At 34.4% G+C, this 17,068-nt stretch overlaps 1 protein-coding gene across 1 annotated transcript; it reads right to left on the bottom strand.

Annotated features, from left to right (window-relative positions):
• Nucleotides 1-14,050: 14,050 nt before the first annotated feature.
• On the bottom strand, nucleotides 14,051-15,479 carry LOC148788367 (uncharacterized). The gene is made up of 2 exons (XM_088880038.1): nucleotides 14,875-15,479; nucleotides 14,051-14,594 (listed from the first exon to the last, which is right to left on the bottom strand). Exons 1-2 carry the CDS (start codon nucleotides 15,477-15,479, stop codon nucleotides 14,051-14,053), a joined length of 1,149 nt encoding a protein of 382 aa, XP_088736164.1.
• Between the last annotated feature and the right edge of the window lie 1,589 nt (nucleotides 15,480-17,068).

The raw sequence follows: 17,068 nt of genomic DNA, 5'->3' as shown, positions 1-17,068 counted from the left end.
AAACTTAAAACTAAACAAATAAGAAAGGTACAAGTTGTGCTTGAGCACAAGTATATAAATTTTTCACCACTAATCTTTCCTAGCCTATGAATGTGGTTTATCCAGGTATGTGAGAGTGGAAATCATGGTTAACTACCAAATATTGTTTGTCTTCCATCTATCTTTTAAACTCTTCGAATGAGGTTTATCCAGGTACGTGTGTTTGGGAATCATCATTTTTGTTTTCCAGCTTTCTTTAAACTCTTGTAGTGAGAAGTTTATAAGTTAATTTTCTTTCAGTTATGTTTGCTACACTTGGTGAGAAGACTACGTGTTACACAAAGTCATACAAATATACACAATGTGATCTTCTATATGGAGTTGTGTTTATAATCCATCTTAGATTCTGTTGTAGAACTTCAGTATTTGTAACCTCTGTACAGGAATCATTCTGAACATACATAATATTATGTAAAGGGTTGATGGTTTTAAAGGTCATGACCTATTGCATATTGTTGTCGTGGGGGAAAGAAACCACTGTACTTTGTAATAATTGCAAATCACACTTTAGTTTGCCCGATTCTAATATTGTTTCTATTTTGCTCGCTTTGGTGCTTCTTAGTGTTACAGAACAATCTTGAGGTGGGTGAGGTATTCGCGGTTGATGTCTCAAACATTGTTGCAGTGTTAGCATTAGTGAACATACAAATCAAGTATAATGCTCCTATGAGAAGGGTGGTCTTTGGGATGAGCATCTCTCTGTTCTTTACCCTTGACGCGTACTCATCCTTATGAACTCTTGTTGCTAGGATAATTGATTTTTTCATGCAACCATTAAATGCTTTTTCTGTAATTTCTGTTGAAGTTGGTGACCTGAGTTTGCATAAGTTTGTGTCAGTTGCAAATTTATCTTAGAAGGATATTTTGAGTGTTCAAATAGTAAGACTATTTTGAGGAGTTTGTAATGTGATTAGTAGAACTTATTCACAAATTGACAGAAGCAATTGCTCATTATTACTGTCAGCTGATTGCAACAAATTTAATTATTGGGATGCTGATAATGATGATCACAATCACATCATACATGGAAAGTCTCTTAACACAAACCTTGGTTTAGGTATTTTCAGTCAGATATATGGTCTCTTGAAAATTTATAGTTTTACAGGCATACCTTTTCTTGTAAATTATTGGCTATTTTTCCTAAACTAGTTCAAAGTTCATATTTTCAATGAATCAATAATGTCTAGGAATAAGTTTTATCCCTTGTAATGAGTATTAGCTACTCTTCTAATTGTGATATTATATTATTGTTGTATGCCCTTAAGCTGAAAATGACTTGTTGGCTATGTAATTTTATAGCTCCGAAGTTTGTGGTGTGAGTAATTAAAATGACTCTTGTTTTGCATATAATATTGAAATAGTTAGAATTGGAAAGGCCAATAAAGATTAATTATACAGTCATTTTGCAAAAAACTAGTATTAGGTTCGCCTAGTTTTTTAATTACAATTTTCTAGTGCAACATTCAGTTTTGGATGTAGTGCATGAGAACTTGTATTTTTTCTTTTTAATTTTTTATGTTTAGGAGTCAAATTTTAGCTCTTTATATTATAGTGCTGAGTGGATTTTAAATGTCCACATAGCGTCTGTGTGGCTTTATCTAAAGTACAAAGATAGTATGTCTTATAATTATTGATTTATAATGTTGTCTATCGTCTTCGACCTCTTTATTTGTGTTCCTAATAATTATTTTACTAAGGGGACTAAGAGAACCCTTTAGGCATTAAATATTACTTTACTCTTCTTCTTGTTAATCTGGGAGTCAACTTAACAATATTTTTTTCATTCCAAACACTGAGGTAGAGTCAATCTTAACTGCTTAAATTCACTGCACAAGGAGGGATTGTATAAGATTACAACAATGTTGAAAGGGTTATGGACCTCGTTATCAACAGAACTAGAAGTTATGTGCTTGGATGATTAAAACTTAAATAGAATTGGTTGTGCTATTTTTGAGAGTGCATATGCTAGAATTTTTCAACTTAGAGCCTGAGAGTGGGGCTCTGCCATTCTGGCCAGTCTTAGCTGGCTCCTTTGGAACTAGACTTCTGTAACTCGTAATTGGAATGACATCTGGAAAAAGGTGAATTGCGTTGTGGTATTCATTTGGAAAACCTCTTTTGATAAATGTCGTATACAATTTACTGTTTTCAAAAATATTGTTCACATCTTTTCTTTTCATATACTTTCTATTTAAAAATCTATTTAATTATAGTCTGTGGTTTTATTTTTAGTACAATTAGTAAAGATATTAATTTTTTATATATTCGCATCCTTATAATATGTAAGTTATTATATTTATTTCATATTAATCAGTCAATGAGATGAAAATGAAGTATATGCATGATGAAACATTATTAAATGAAACATATGTTTTATTCTTTAGTTCCCTATACAATTTATTCTTTTCAAAATTTGTTGTTCACACCTTTTCTTTTTCATTGACTTTTTATTTAAAGATTTTGTCTGTGATGATCTCGGTTTTATTAATTAATATTTAGTTGCTTATAATATGTAAGTTGTTATACCCCAAATGGATAGTAGGTCCGATAAATAGGTTCGTCGGAGCTAGGGCAGGTCATCGGTCCACCCTGAATACGGGACATGCTTCTTATTCTGGGCAAAGGATCATCTGTTGTGGTCCTTCCTCAAAATCCTCAGAGTCAGTCGATTTGCAACTTCATCTGGATTCCAGTGGATAACCAAATCTAGGTTGTTCTATAGTTTGTGTTGCCCTGATCTTGAGATGAAGACCGCAATCAATAATACTCGTGATGAATTTTTGCTAGATGGGAAACAAGGAATAAAACGAGCTTGAGGACATGCTGCGAATAGAAAATCAATTTCTTCTTTGTGTAGTAGTAGCGAGATTCTTTCTATGGATCCTTATGCAGAGCAGGTTGATTCTGAGATAACATGAGTTTGTGGTTTGTATGTTAGTTGTTGGCTTACATTTATCGGGGAGCATGCCAACTCTACAACAAATTTAGATGTTATTAGCTTTTATTTTAGTGGGGAATATTTCTTTTGCCATGAATTGTTGAGTTGAACCTCTCTTGGATACTCTCCATGACCCAGAGAATTTGATCACTTCAGCTCTCTCGGGTGACATAACATTGTTTGAGAAGATCTTGTCATCTGGGAATAAATTACGAATTTGTGTTGCTAAGAAAGAATGAAATGATTTTCTATCTGATTCTGGAGACTTTAGGAGCATGGATGACATTTTTTAAGTCACTGGTGGAGACGCTCCAAATGATTCTGAGTATGTTTTTGGTTTGCATTCCATCCAAAATTGATGTTAGTAAATCTGACATTAAGCGCTAAAAGTATACGATGACATTGAATTGAACAAGCCACGAGAAGTGTGGTTGTTAGGACTATGGCGAGTGAATATTCAGATTTAAGCATTGATTGATCTACTCAGTGTTGGTTCTGGTTCCAGTATCAGAATAGAGGTAATCCTTTTACTTTTATGATGGCTGCTTTATGTATTTTATTATTAAGGTCAACACATTTCTTCTTATCTATACACAAATCTCTTTTTTAATTTATTGCTTTTGCATTCCGAGTGTTAGCTGATACATAATTAAGTGTGTGTACTAGTATGTGAATATATGGGTCTTTAACATGTTTACGAAATATGATATTGTGTCTTTGATGATTCCACTTCCTATAGTTGGTAAATAGTTTATTTTTCACATATACAAATGATAGCAAACTAGCTACATGGCGTTTTAATTATACATCATTGTACTTCCTCTATGTTACTCTTTTATCTTTTTTATTTATAAACGATTGAAATTTATTGATATTTACTAATTATCAATTATTGTTTTGTAAAAAAAGTGTAAGTGAATAAACACGCCCTATACAATTTATTGTTCACATCTAGCAGGTTTGCCTGGGTAGGTGTCCTGCACCAAGATCTGCTTTGGTTATCTTTTTATTTCTTCTTATATATATATTAATTTATTATAATATATGATGAAGTTACAAACAATATTTGTGAGTTAAGCTATGGAACAATTTATTTGGAACCGATATGTTGAATTTATTTTTTCTTTATCTATTTGTAGAATAATATGGTGTGTTGAATATTCTAAATCTTATGGCTTAACTCACTCAAACCTATTTCAGTGCGGTAGAACAAAGAGCGGCTTGGGTTGTGATTGCTCCGGAGTTTGTGTAGCGGGCATTGGGTCCACCCATCCCAAATCCACCCTTTGATCATATTTTTGATTGTAAATTTATGTGATTAAACTATTATTAGTCATTTATTTCTTATTCAATAGTATATTATGTTTTTAGAAAGGAATAATCTCAATTTTTTGGTGATGGGAAAAAATGCGATAAAGTCAAAATAGAATGGCAAAATTAGCATTCAGTACTCGAATTGAGAAAGATGGAACTTCATTTTGACTTGAATTTGAGATTGTATTTTAGACTCTTTTGTGTATGCTAGGTGTGAGGATGCTAATATTTACTTTTTATAATTGGCGTTACGATGAGTTTTTCCCATCACAAGCGATCCATCAGGTAGTTGGTTAATTTATTTTGTATGATTTTCAGAAACTTTGAGATCAAAGTTATAAGGTATATCATACTAAAATTGAAATAATTACTTATATTTTCAAATCAAATAATTACTTTTTTATACCTTAAAATTTATTCGTAAGCGAAATATATTTCACTTTTGTTTATACATCAGATTTTCTATTTCTATCTTCAACATAATTATTTTCTATTTATTATTATTAGTTGATTCTTCAAATAAAAGACTGTCACTTTTCTTTTGGCTATTTGTTGTGTATGTGTGTATGTAATGATTCATACTCTTCTTAACTACATGATGGCCTTCTAAGTCATTGAAGAATAGTTGGTTAATGCTTCATGTTATTAATTACTTATATTTTCAAGCATTGCATTGATTTTCATATATAAGTGCAGAAGTCTTGCCATATCTATGTATTTGGTAGTTGGTTTGTATTTCAATATTTTTCGACCACATAGGTGACCAAACTTGTGGACTTGTATAAGGAAAGTTTGGAGGAGTGATCGTAGAAGGTGGTAGAGCTTGAGGGAATCATCAAGGCTTTAGAAGTAAGCCATGTCTGTAATTTATTTTATTCAAAACTGCCAAATGATGCACAATACACTAATTTCTTTTATGAACATGCAGAAATTTTGGTTGAGGAGTGGGTTGACGATTCTTGGTCATTAGTAAAGTATATTTATCAATTTGTTTAAATTTGGGATGTCTGTATTAACAGTTCAATTTTTATGAATGAAGTTTAGGATCATAGCCAAGAAGCAGGAGAAATAAAATGAACACTTAATGGAAATTTGAAATGAAATAATTAATACTATATGCAAAATCTGTCCAGCTTGGCGATGAACAAATGTAAGCAGTAGCAGCAAGGTGTTTTATTGAAAAAGAAATGACTTAATGCTACAAAGGGAATGTGTATGAGGTGGCAATGAGGAGGAATACTACAAATGTGTTGGAGACTGGGACTTTGACACAATGACATAGGCGATGATTAAAGAAATTAGAAAGGCTTGCAAAGTAGTTTTCTTGGCTCCCACTCTTCATTTCATTCATTACACATGTTTTGTTTTATGTGTGTATATTGTTATCTTGAAATCTTGATATTCATAATTTTGCACTATGGTGCAATAGTTTTCTTTTTATATCTAGTAAGTTTGTTATTTTGAAAAATATTCTTGGATGGCTTTTCAATGGTTTCCAATTGATTTATTACTATGGGTGTTGCTCATTTTTTTGAATGGGATGTACTTCGTTGTAATCTCATTCAAGTAAACAATATGTATTGCTCTTTATGGTAGATCAAGTTTTGTGAGACATATTTGATTGTCGGAATGTCAATGTGATTGTTTAGCATTTTGGGGTTAGACTCAATTGAAATTACATGGAACTTCTCAAATTCCAATTTTCATGTGAAGGATCCAATAAGCATTTGAAATGTAAAGAATTCCACCTTTTTATCAAACTACTTTCATTTTGTTTTCTCTTCTCAGATACTATCAAAGTACTTTTGTTTTATTTTCAAGTTTACTACTACTACATTAAAGTTATTTGATTGCAACCTCGATCTAACTGACTTTCTAGGGGCTCTCTTCCCGGATGTTTGGCCGAGAGTTTTCGCAGCTGCTTTTTGCGTTCTGTTATCCATGAAGCAATGATAAAGGACAACAAGCTTTCATTCATCATTTTATGTATATTTTATATGCAGTGTTCCGAAGAGCATCATTGTGGAGCCATGTAGTTATTGGCTAAAAGATAGAAAGGAAGGCAAAGGAGTACTGTTGATTAAGGAACTATTTTTCCACGACATGATGTAGAATGAGGGCATGGTTCATATTCTAGGGAAAGGAACATCTAATAGTGGATTCCAATCGACAACCAAATCTAGGTTATTACCCAATTCCTGATCTTGAGTTGAAGACTACAAGCTATAATGCTCGTGATGTGTTTTTGCTAGTTGGGAAGCAGGGAATAAAACAAGCTAGGGAAGATACTGTGATTAGAAAATCAGTTTCTTCTTTGTGTAGTAGTGAGGTTCCTTCTAGGGCTCCTTATGCAAAGCAGGTAGATTTTGATATGTAGAGTAGGTAGATTCTGAAATAAAGAGATTTTCTAGGGTTTATTTTTGTGTGTCACTTCTGGAATTTTGTGATTTGCTTGTATTGCTATTGTCCAATCGACAGAAGCAACTGCTCATTATTTATTGTCAACTGATTGTTGCAAATTTAACTATCGGGGTGCTGGTAATGATGACCACAATCACATCATGCAAAGTTACCTAGCACAAACCTTGGTTCAGGTATTTTCTTGTTTCATTTTGGAAATGGTCTCTTGAAAATTTATAATTTTACAAGAATTCCTTTTCTTGTAAATTATTGAGTACTTTTTCTAAACTAAATCAAAGTTCATATTTCAATGATAATTTACTTGGCAAATGAAGTAATTTTGAATCAATAATGAATAATGTGTAGGAATCAGGTTTATCTCATGTAACGAGCATTAGCTACTCTTGTACTTGTGAAATTCTATGATTGTATGCCCATAAATTGAAAATGATCTGTTGGCTATGCAACCATCCCATGAGGATAGCTCCAAAGTTTACGGTGAGAGTCGTAGTAGTTAATGGCGCAGAATGCGCGCCCTATGGTGAGAGGCGCTAAAAGCGGAAGCTCATCACCATTCTTCTACAGTGGCGATGGGCTTTGCCCTAGCGACACCATAGTGAGAGCCTGGGCGCCCTTTCGGTTGTTGCCGTGGAAGGCCCGAGCCCATTTGAAAAGGGGAAAAAAATAATAAAAACCCTTCGACTCCTGCATGCTTATTGCTTTCTCCTTCAGGACCAGCAACGTTCGCTGATTTTCCGCTCTTTTTCTTTCTTCTTCTTCTGTTTTCTTTCAAATCTCGGACCTCCTTTTCAATTTTCTCTTTGCACAATTTTTTAACTATTTATGTTATAGGAGTCAGATTCAGCTCTTTGTCTTATTGTGCTGAGTGGATTTTAAATGTCCAAGTAGCATTTGTGTGGCTTTGTTGAAGTACAGAGATAGCATGTCTTATAATTAATGCATTAGATTGTTGTTTGTCGTCTTCTGCCTCTTTATTTGTGTTCCTAATAATTATTTCACTAATGGAATCAAGGTAACCCTTTAGGAATCGGATATTACTTTACTCTTCTTCTTTTCAATTTCGGAGTCAACTTATCAGCATTTTTTTCATCCCAAACACTGAGGTGGAGTTAATCTTATCTGCATAAATTCGCTACGCAAGGAGGAATTGTACAAGATTAGAGAAGTATGTTGAAACTGTCATGGGCTTTGTTATCAATACAACTGGGAGTAATGTGCTTGGATGATTAAAACTTATGTGGAATTGATTGTGCTATTTCTGAGAGCATAAATGCTAGAATCTTTCAATTGGGAGCATGGAAAGTTCACGCGATCTGCCATTCTGCGCAGTCTTAGCTGGCTCCTTCAAAAGTAGGCTTCTGTAACTCAAAATTGGAATAACATCCGAAAAAAAAGTGAATTGCGTTGTGGCATTCATTTGGAATGACTCGTTTTGATAGATACCGCACTCAATTTTTTGTGTTCAAAATTATTGTTCGATCTTTTTTTTTTCGGTTAGTTTCTATTTAAAAATTTGTTTATTTATAATTCATGGTTTTATTTTAGAATATGGTAACTAATATTTTATTAATATACTTATTCAAGATACTAATTTCTTATGTATTTACATCCTTTTACTTTTTTTATGGCTCCTTTATGCATTTTGTAGATCTCGTTCTAATTTGTTGTCTTTGTATTCTGATACATAATTAAACATCTATACAAGTAAAGCATGTTTATGAAATATGACATTATGTCTTTGATGATTCCACTTTTTATAGTTGGTTAAAAATTTATTTTTCACATATACAAATGATACAAAATAGTTAAGAGAGAATGAGAGAGAAGATTACTGATTTTAAGCTATCCAAATTTCCTTGAAGATGGGAGTGTGAGGTAGGTAATAGTTTTTGACACATCATAGGAGTTGTATTCAGCTATTGGTGTTATTGTGCTGGGTGGATTTTAAATGTCCACTTGGCATTTGTGTGTGGCTTTGTGTAAAGAACAGATGTAGCATGGCTTATAATTAGTGTTGCCTCATCATCGTCTTCTGGCTCTTTTTTTGTGTTACTAATAATTATTTCACCAATAGAATCAAGAAAAGCCTAATATAAGGAGTCAAGCCAGCAATATTTTCATCCCAAACATTGAGGTGGAGTTGATATTAAGTGCTTAAATTCGCTGCACCGAGAGGAATTGTATCAGACTACAACAAAATGATAAAACTTTTATGGTCCTCTTTATGAGCAAGGTTTAATGTGCTTGGATGATTATATAGATGTTAAATCTTGTGTAGAATTCATTTGTTTATTTCTGAGAGTGTATGCTAGAGTCTTTCATATGACAGCCTAGAGAGTTCATGAGCTCTACCATTTTGGGCAATCTTAGCTGGTTGTTTCTAGTACTGGCTTCTATAACTCAGAATCGGAATGACCTCTAGGAAAAAAGTGACTTGTCTTGCCTTGTGTAACTTATTCTGATACATGCCTTGTTAATTAAAATTACATGTAAACTTAGCAATCTTATTTCTAGAATTAATCTGCTCGTGTGGTGTACAACAGGATTGAAGTTCCTCGCTTTTACCACCCTCTTACAACATCCTTACAGCCACATGATAAGACTTGGTAGGGAATGACAACAGTTGCTAAACTGGGGGGGGGGGGGGGAGGAACAAAACCTTCCAGTGCTGGTCAACATGGATTCACTTAACTTGGTGAGAACATACTGTTATAACTCATTTTCATTCCTAGTCCAACCTTTTGTAACAAAATGGGATTAATAAAACACAAGCCAAGAAAGCCAAGGAAGTTCAATTCATTGGTTACGATATTGACTTATTTTAAAATTTTGAGAAGCATTTCTGGTTGTTGATTTTATAATGTTTATTCTTTAATATGTTTAGTAATTTATTGAGCTTTAATATTTAACCCATTTGTGGTTCATGCACAATACACATTTGAATTGTCTAGTGAATTAGCAATCTGTTCCTCCACTTGAATCAGGGATGCTTTTGCGACACTGAATCTGTACAGGTTTATGTTTCAAAATGCTTCTCATACGTACATGAGCAAACTAGTATATGATCCTTAATGCATCAAATTGCTTTTCTAGAGTCGTTGTGGATGAATTGGGAAGAGCAATGTCTCCCCCTCTGATGGGTTTGCAAAATTTGCATGGAGTTTTAATTATAAATCTGTGTATTTCCTCGATTGTTATTCTTTTATCTTTTTATTTTTCTTTTTTATTTATAAATAGTTCGAAACTTATGGTTTCAAAAGTAATTATTATATTTAGATTTTAAATTTATTATTTGTTATAATATTGTCTAGTTTATTCTTCAATCTTGTTATTCTACTGATGGTGAAAAATAAACAAGTAATCTTTGTATATTTTCATCTTATACAATAATAAATATATTTTATTCTTGAATTCCTTATTATAATTTATTGTTTTCAAAGTGGTTGTTTCAATTACTTTCTATATTTAATTATAATCTATGATTTTATTTTAGAACTTTAATTAGTGAATATATATATATATATATATATATTTACATGCTTATATTTATTTTGGTTATTAATAATTTTGTTTAGTGACTGAGAAAATCTGAATAATTGTTAAGCTATGGAATAGTTTATTTGTAATTGATACGCTGTTGATTTTTTTTTTTTATATATATATATATATATATATTATGTTTTAATCAAAATCTTGGAACTCAAATTTGAGAAATCAAGTTGATTATTCCTCCTTTAATTTGTGTATGTCATCTATAAGGCTGCTAATTTGCACCTTTTATTTTGGTGCCAATTTTTTCAATCAAAATGATCTTCCATAGTTTAGACGATCAACTGACATAAATAATTTTAATGATTTTTAAAACATTTAGAGACAAAATTTATGAGGTACCAAAAGTGATTGCAAAACTTGGCAGGTCAAAACTTGATAATAAGAGATTCACTCAATAATTAAATTTTTTAATTGAATTGAAACTTAATTACTTGTTATGGATTTTTATTATTAATACTTATTTGTTAATCTTTGACTTATTCTTTCCATAAATTTATTCTTTTATATATATTTTCTCCATAAATTCATTCTTCAGCATAATTAATTTATTTTTTTATGTATTATTGTTAAGTTGATTTTCTAAATATATTACCTCATGAAAATAAATTTTTAGTTTCTATTATTTTGCACTTTATCTTATTTTAGATTTTAATTATTGTTAAAATGTTATCTTTTTATTTATAAATAGTTTAGAATTTATCGATATATTAGCTATCAATTATTTTTAAAAAAATAATCTAAATTGAATAAACCTTGGTGTCAAAATAATTGTATATTATCCCTTGTGGTCCAATAAATAGCCATTATTACATATATTTTTTAATTTTAAATTGAATCCGAATGCTATCCGCAATATAATTACATTATTATATTATATTATAATAATAATAATAATAATAATAATAATAATAATATATAGATATAGATAAGAGTATTATATAATAATAATAATAATAGATATAGATAAGAGTATTATATATTAATAATAATATATTATTGTCATGTATTTTGTTTTCAAAGTTTCTTGCACCCTATTTATAATGGTAATAATGTATGAGGTATGAATAAAGATATAAGATCTATCGACATTTATAGAATTTCCGATTGGTTCTTTCTTTATTTTTTTTTATTAATAGCAGTAAATGAATTATAATAACTTAGGACGGATTTTTCAACGACGATGGCAATGATTATAATAGCTATGGCCTTTGCTCAAATTACCTGATTAGAAAGATAAGGCGGCTTGACTTAGCCACGGATAACTCAATTTAACAAATACATCAATATAGCAAAGCTAACTCACATATTTTAGACTAAAACTCATTATCTTGAACTTGTATTTTAAAGTTTAAAATTTCGTAGGCACATTTATATTTATATATATATATATTAATAAGTGAAATTATATTAATTTGTTAAATCTCATCGATTAATAGTGAATATTTAAACTCTTTTAAGTGAATCAATTAAATCCCAACGAATGCTAATCTTTTCACAATATTTTTTTAATTATTCAATAAATCATATTTTATTTTACAAATAAGATCGTTAGCGTAACTTTCAAATACTCAAAAAAAAAAATTCGATAAAGGTAAATTTTTTTAAGTATAAAATGTACAACTATAGAATCATATGGCCAATGAGGTGTGTCATGAAATGTGCCATAATCTATACAATTCTATCATACTAACTCTATAAGGAAGCTCAGCACTCAAAATACGAAGTCTAAGCTCGTCCAAAATGATGCAGGTAAGGGTAGATGCATCTCGCTCCAATTGTTGATATCATCTACAATTCCGCTCCTGCTAAATATGGTAAACCAGTGACAATAGAAGGTTTCGATCTGCTGCATTAACTACATGATTCCCCTCCATCGCCGTGCAACTATTGATGTGTCAATACCCCATCCTCTGTTTGTCCATGGGAATAGACCTCCCTGTGTACTATTCTTAAACATTGCCTAGCATAAGGGCAAGTAAAAAATAGATGCTGGTGAGTCTCTAACGTACCACTACTATAAAGGACGCAGTCCCCCGAAATATGTAATAGCCACGGCCGGTCCATGGTGGATAGGCGTTCATGCAGTGCTAACCAAAGAATAAACGAATTCCTTGGTATTTTGAAGGGCTCCGTAAGCAGCAAGGACCACCCGATCTTGGTGCCCGGATCTCGAAATAGGTCATACACATTTTATTAGTATACCCCTTCCCTTCAGAGTGATGGAATCCCGAGAGCTAACAATCGGTGGTAGTAGACATATAATATCAATTGTAGACCTTGTGGATGACCTGGTGGGAGGCCAATTCCATTCCCCATTCTGAATGACCGTATGTAATAGAGCAACCTCATTAGTGCGGGTATGAGTTGGGCCATTGGGGAAACTCACGGTAAGAACCCCCATAGGATGCCAAGGATCATGCCACATGGATTTCGTCCCTCCCTCCAACCCCATAATGTGTATGTGGCTTCAAACTATTGCGAAGAGTGAGCATTTTTTGCCGACCCCATGTGCCTATCCTTGGGTCCACTGTCCAAATAGATTTGCTCCGTAGCCTCATCACATAAATTCAAGTAACCCAAATAGATCCGGGTGATTTAGTAGCAATCCTCCAAATATGTCGATTTATAAGGGTTCGATTTAGGGCCGTTAAATCCATAAGTCCCTGGCCTCCTTCCACTGCTGGACGACACACCTACTTCCATGCAATTTTGGGATAACCCATGGCCGAGGTTCCTTTCTAAAGAAAGCCCCTAAACCTCTTCTCTATTTCTTTAATGATCCCTTTCGGCAAACTAAATAACATCGCCCAATATATCTGAAGCCCCATGAGGACTGATTTGAGAAGTTGGATCCTTGCTGCAAAGGACAACTGGATTCCATTTCAGCCTTGTATAGAGATAGTAAACCTGGAAGATATTAGAGGCAAACCAAGGTAAGTCGCCGGGAGACCCCTCCTGAAATCCAAGATACCAAGAATCATGTCTCGAACAGGCTGAGCCGATTTTGAGAGAATAATCTGACTTTTTTTACTACATTAGTATTAAGACTAGATAATGTAGCAAAAATACTTCAATCCCTCCTTAAGCAATCGAATGGAACACTCATCAGCGCGACAGATAAGAAGTGAGTCATTTGCAAACGAAGTTGAACAGGTCTTATCTCACCACATCGCCAATGATAGAGGAAGTCACCGTCACTCTCAATTCGCTGTTGGAGTATCAACCCAAGGATTTCCATCACCAACACAAATAAGTAAGGGGATATGGGGTCCCCCTACTGTAGACCACGAGCCGCCGGAAAGAAGTCATGGATTCCTCCATTGAGGGCGATCGAGAAGGATGTGGTCATAACACACTCCCTAATCCATCCAATAACTATGGTTGAAAAGTTGAATAGCTCCAACGTTGCTAAGAGAAAATTCCACTCCACCATATCATATGCCTTTCTCAAATCAACTTTCATCACACATCTAGGTGGAGTATACTGCTGATTATATCCTTTCAGTAATTCCTATGCAAGTAAGATGTTGTCCCCAATTCTGCGCCCCGGAACAAAGGCATTTTGCATCGGACTAATTAATTTGTCAAGTACCAATCTAAGACGTTTCACAAGAATCTTAGTAATCACTTTGTATAGAACGTTACAACACGAAATAGGACGGAAATCACCAATAGATAAGGGATTGTGTACCTTAAGAATCAAGGAGATAAGCGTAGAGTTAATCTGCTTCAGTAACCGTCCCTTTTGAAATAATTCCAAAGTTGCATTTGTTACCTCATGCCCTACTACTGGCCATGCAGCTTTTTATAAAACCCGACAGAGAATCCATCAGGCCCTGGTGCCTTATCCTCTTTGATGTTAAAGAATGCCTCCTTGACTATCTCTCTAGTTGTCTCGGCCGTGAGCATCGCCCCTTCTTCCTCCGATAAAACGTGCTTAGCCCACGGCCTCAAGTGTGCTAACTTCAGCCCCCTCTCATGTCTTTTGCCACCTAATAGATGTTCAAAATATCGCGAAAATTCAGCGATAACATCATCCTGATGAGTTAGCATATTACCGTCCGGACCATGCATCTGGAATATCGGATTAGAAGCCCGTCGTATTGCCACCTTCCTGAAGAAGATCCGCGAGCATTGGTCACCCCCTTTCAACCATTGCATCTTCGCCTTTAGGCGAAGTATGAGTTGCTCAAGTTTGACAGCTCTCATCAAGACAATCTTGCAACAGTGCTTTAGTAATAACAGTGTCTTGTCGTGCCGGTTATCAGCTAAAAGTCCCTGAGCCTCAGCAAGGAATTCCTTGGCTAGTTGGACATTTAGCGAGAGATCCCTTTTTGTTTTCGAAGCTCCCCAAACACAGGCTTAAGTGCACGTAATTTTCTAGTAATCGCATACATGCATGTACCCTCAATATTATGCAGCCAAATTCATTTAACAGTATCCAAGAATTGATGTGAGGAAGCCAAGTAATTATCAAATCTGAACGGACTTACAAAGTTAAGCCGGGTACCCCCCTGAAGTAACAAAGGGGAATGATTTGAAGTAGATGGGGAAGCGCTTCTATAGTAGGCATTCTGCCATAGTTGCATAACGACATCATTAACAAGTACCCTATCAAGACGCTTCCACAAGCTCCTGCCATCCGTACTGCAATTATGTCACGTAAAGGTCTCCCCCTGCATAGGAAGTTTAGTGAGACCTGTCTCCATAACACACGACTAGAATTCCTCCATAGCCTGTCGAAGTCACCCGAGGCTCTACACACCTCGCTCATATCCAGGACGACATTAAAATCCCTCATCACAAACCACGCCTCATCCATGATCCCTCCTGATAAGTCACATAAATTCCTCCACAGCAATCGCCTATTAATAACATCATTCATGTCATAGACACTCGTAATCAAGTGTTGAGTGTACATCAGTCTGTTAGTAACTCGACAGTGTTTTAATTGATCACTAACAGTAAGTATATCAACTCCAACCTCAGTATCATTCCATGAGAGCCAGATGCAATTACCAATAGTCGTGTAATCAGTACACCATTTCCAATCAGAACAAATGCTATACTGAATTCTAGCAATATTTAAAGCAGCCACTCGAGTTTCAATAATACCTAGAAATAGTAACCAGTTGTTCCGAATAAGATCTTTAACTGCAATTTGATGGTCCAAGCAGTTAAGTCCATGCACATTCCACACGGCAGCTGGTATCATGAGTAACCCTCGGGAGGGCTGCATATGTTAGGGCCCTCATTTAGAATCCATCCAATGCATTTTATGTGCATATTTGCTTGAGCACAACCCAGTTACTAACTGATGTCTGCTTACTACATCTGCAGAGACAACACAAGAACAATAACATCATTGCCGGTATCACCCTCCTCTAGCCCGTTACGACACGACGGAGCAGCACACAGGAGTTTCTTTCTCTCTCCACCACACCCTTCTTATACTTCAGTCGGGCAAGGTAATCATAACTACAGTGATCACTCGGTGTTTCCTTCAAGGCCCAACTCAAGAAGCTCGTTTGATCCGTGGCTCAAAATCCCACAATTTAGATCTCAAACACCTGTTAGACCCCCTACAAGAACCATCCTATAGTACCTCCGAAAGGAGCCAAAAGTTTCCAATCCCTCGGACCCCTGTTCTCTCAACAATTGCACGCCCAGATGAATCAATAAACCATTACTCGTGCAAGCATTCAAGAGTACTCGATCACCTGCTTCATGAAAGCGACTGACTTGGATTCAGCTACGACAATCCAAGAGTGGCATCGGTTTGCGCAGGAGTGATCATAAGGTAAAGGAATATTGCGTCGAGTTGGACAGATTCATTGTATTGGTACCTTACTATGTTGTGATGACCGACGATGGCTATACTAGAGACTGAGAGCTTCTCCTTTATGCTAGTGGAGTGTTGATTAAGAATCGGTAAGCAGGGAGTTTCAAGTAAATTATTTGGTAGTTGCCAGCTTCTCTTTACTTGTTAGCTTTCTGCTATTTGATTAATATGGATAAGAAAAAATGCATTCGAACTCCCAATTAGTGCAAAAATATGCTTCAAATTGAGCCCCGGTTCTTCTGATATGAAAATATAATTTAAAATCAATGAATATATTCAAACGAGATAAAAAGAACTGCATCAACAAACATACACCCACATGAGATAAAATTTTGTGGTAAACATACACCCACATGTGTTGTGTGTTTGTAATGGTTCATGCTTTTCTTAGTTATATAATGGCCTTCTTACTTATCTCTTTTAAGCATTGCATTGGTGGTTCGTATTTACATGCAGACATCCTACGACTCCTCCCATATCCAAGCATTTGACAGTTGGTTTGTATTTGATTTTTTTCAACCATATAGGTGAGGAACCTTGTGGACTTGTATAAGGGAAGTTTGGAGGAATGGTCGCAGAAGGCGGTCGAGCTTGAGGGAATCATCAAGGCTTTAGAAATGAGCCTGTTTGTAATTTATTTGATTCAAAATTGACGAATGACCCATAATACACGACCTCTTATGAACATGTACTAGTTTTGGTTGAGGAATTGCAAACTTATCTATTTTTCTTCAAACATGGTAGCCATTAGTGGAATGTGATGAGGTGGAATGAGGCGGAATACTACAGCCGTGTTGGGTGGGAGCATTGGGGCTTTGAAAGTATAATTTTAAATACTACAGATGTTGTAGGCGGAATACTACAGCTGTTGATAATTTTAAATTTTAAATCAATCTATGAATAATAGGGTTCTAACAGAAATATATGTATCTATAAGTATGTATGTATGTATATATATTAGA

Source organism: Sesamum indicum, linkage group LG4 (genome assembly GCF_026168435.1).
Source record: "Sesamum indicum cultivar Baizhima isolate 11 linkage group LG4, ASM2616843v1, whole genome shotgun sequence".
Lineage (NCBI taxonomy): Eukaryota > Viridiplantae > Streptophyta > Magnoliopsida > Lamiales > Pedaliaceae > Sesamum > Sesamum indicum.
Note: the sequence above shows the minus strand (reverse complement) of the source record. Positions and strands in the feature narration are given on the sequence as shown.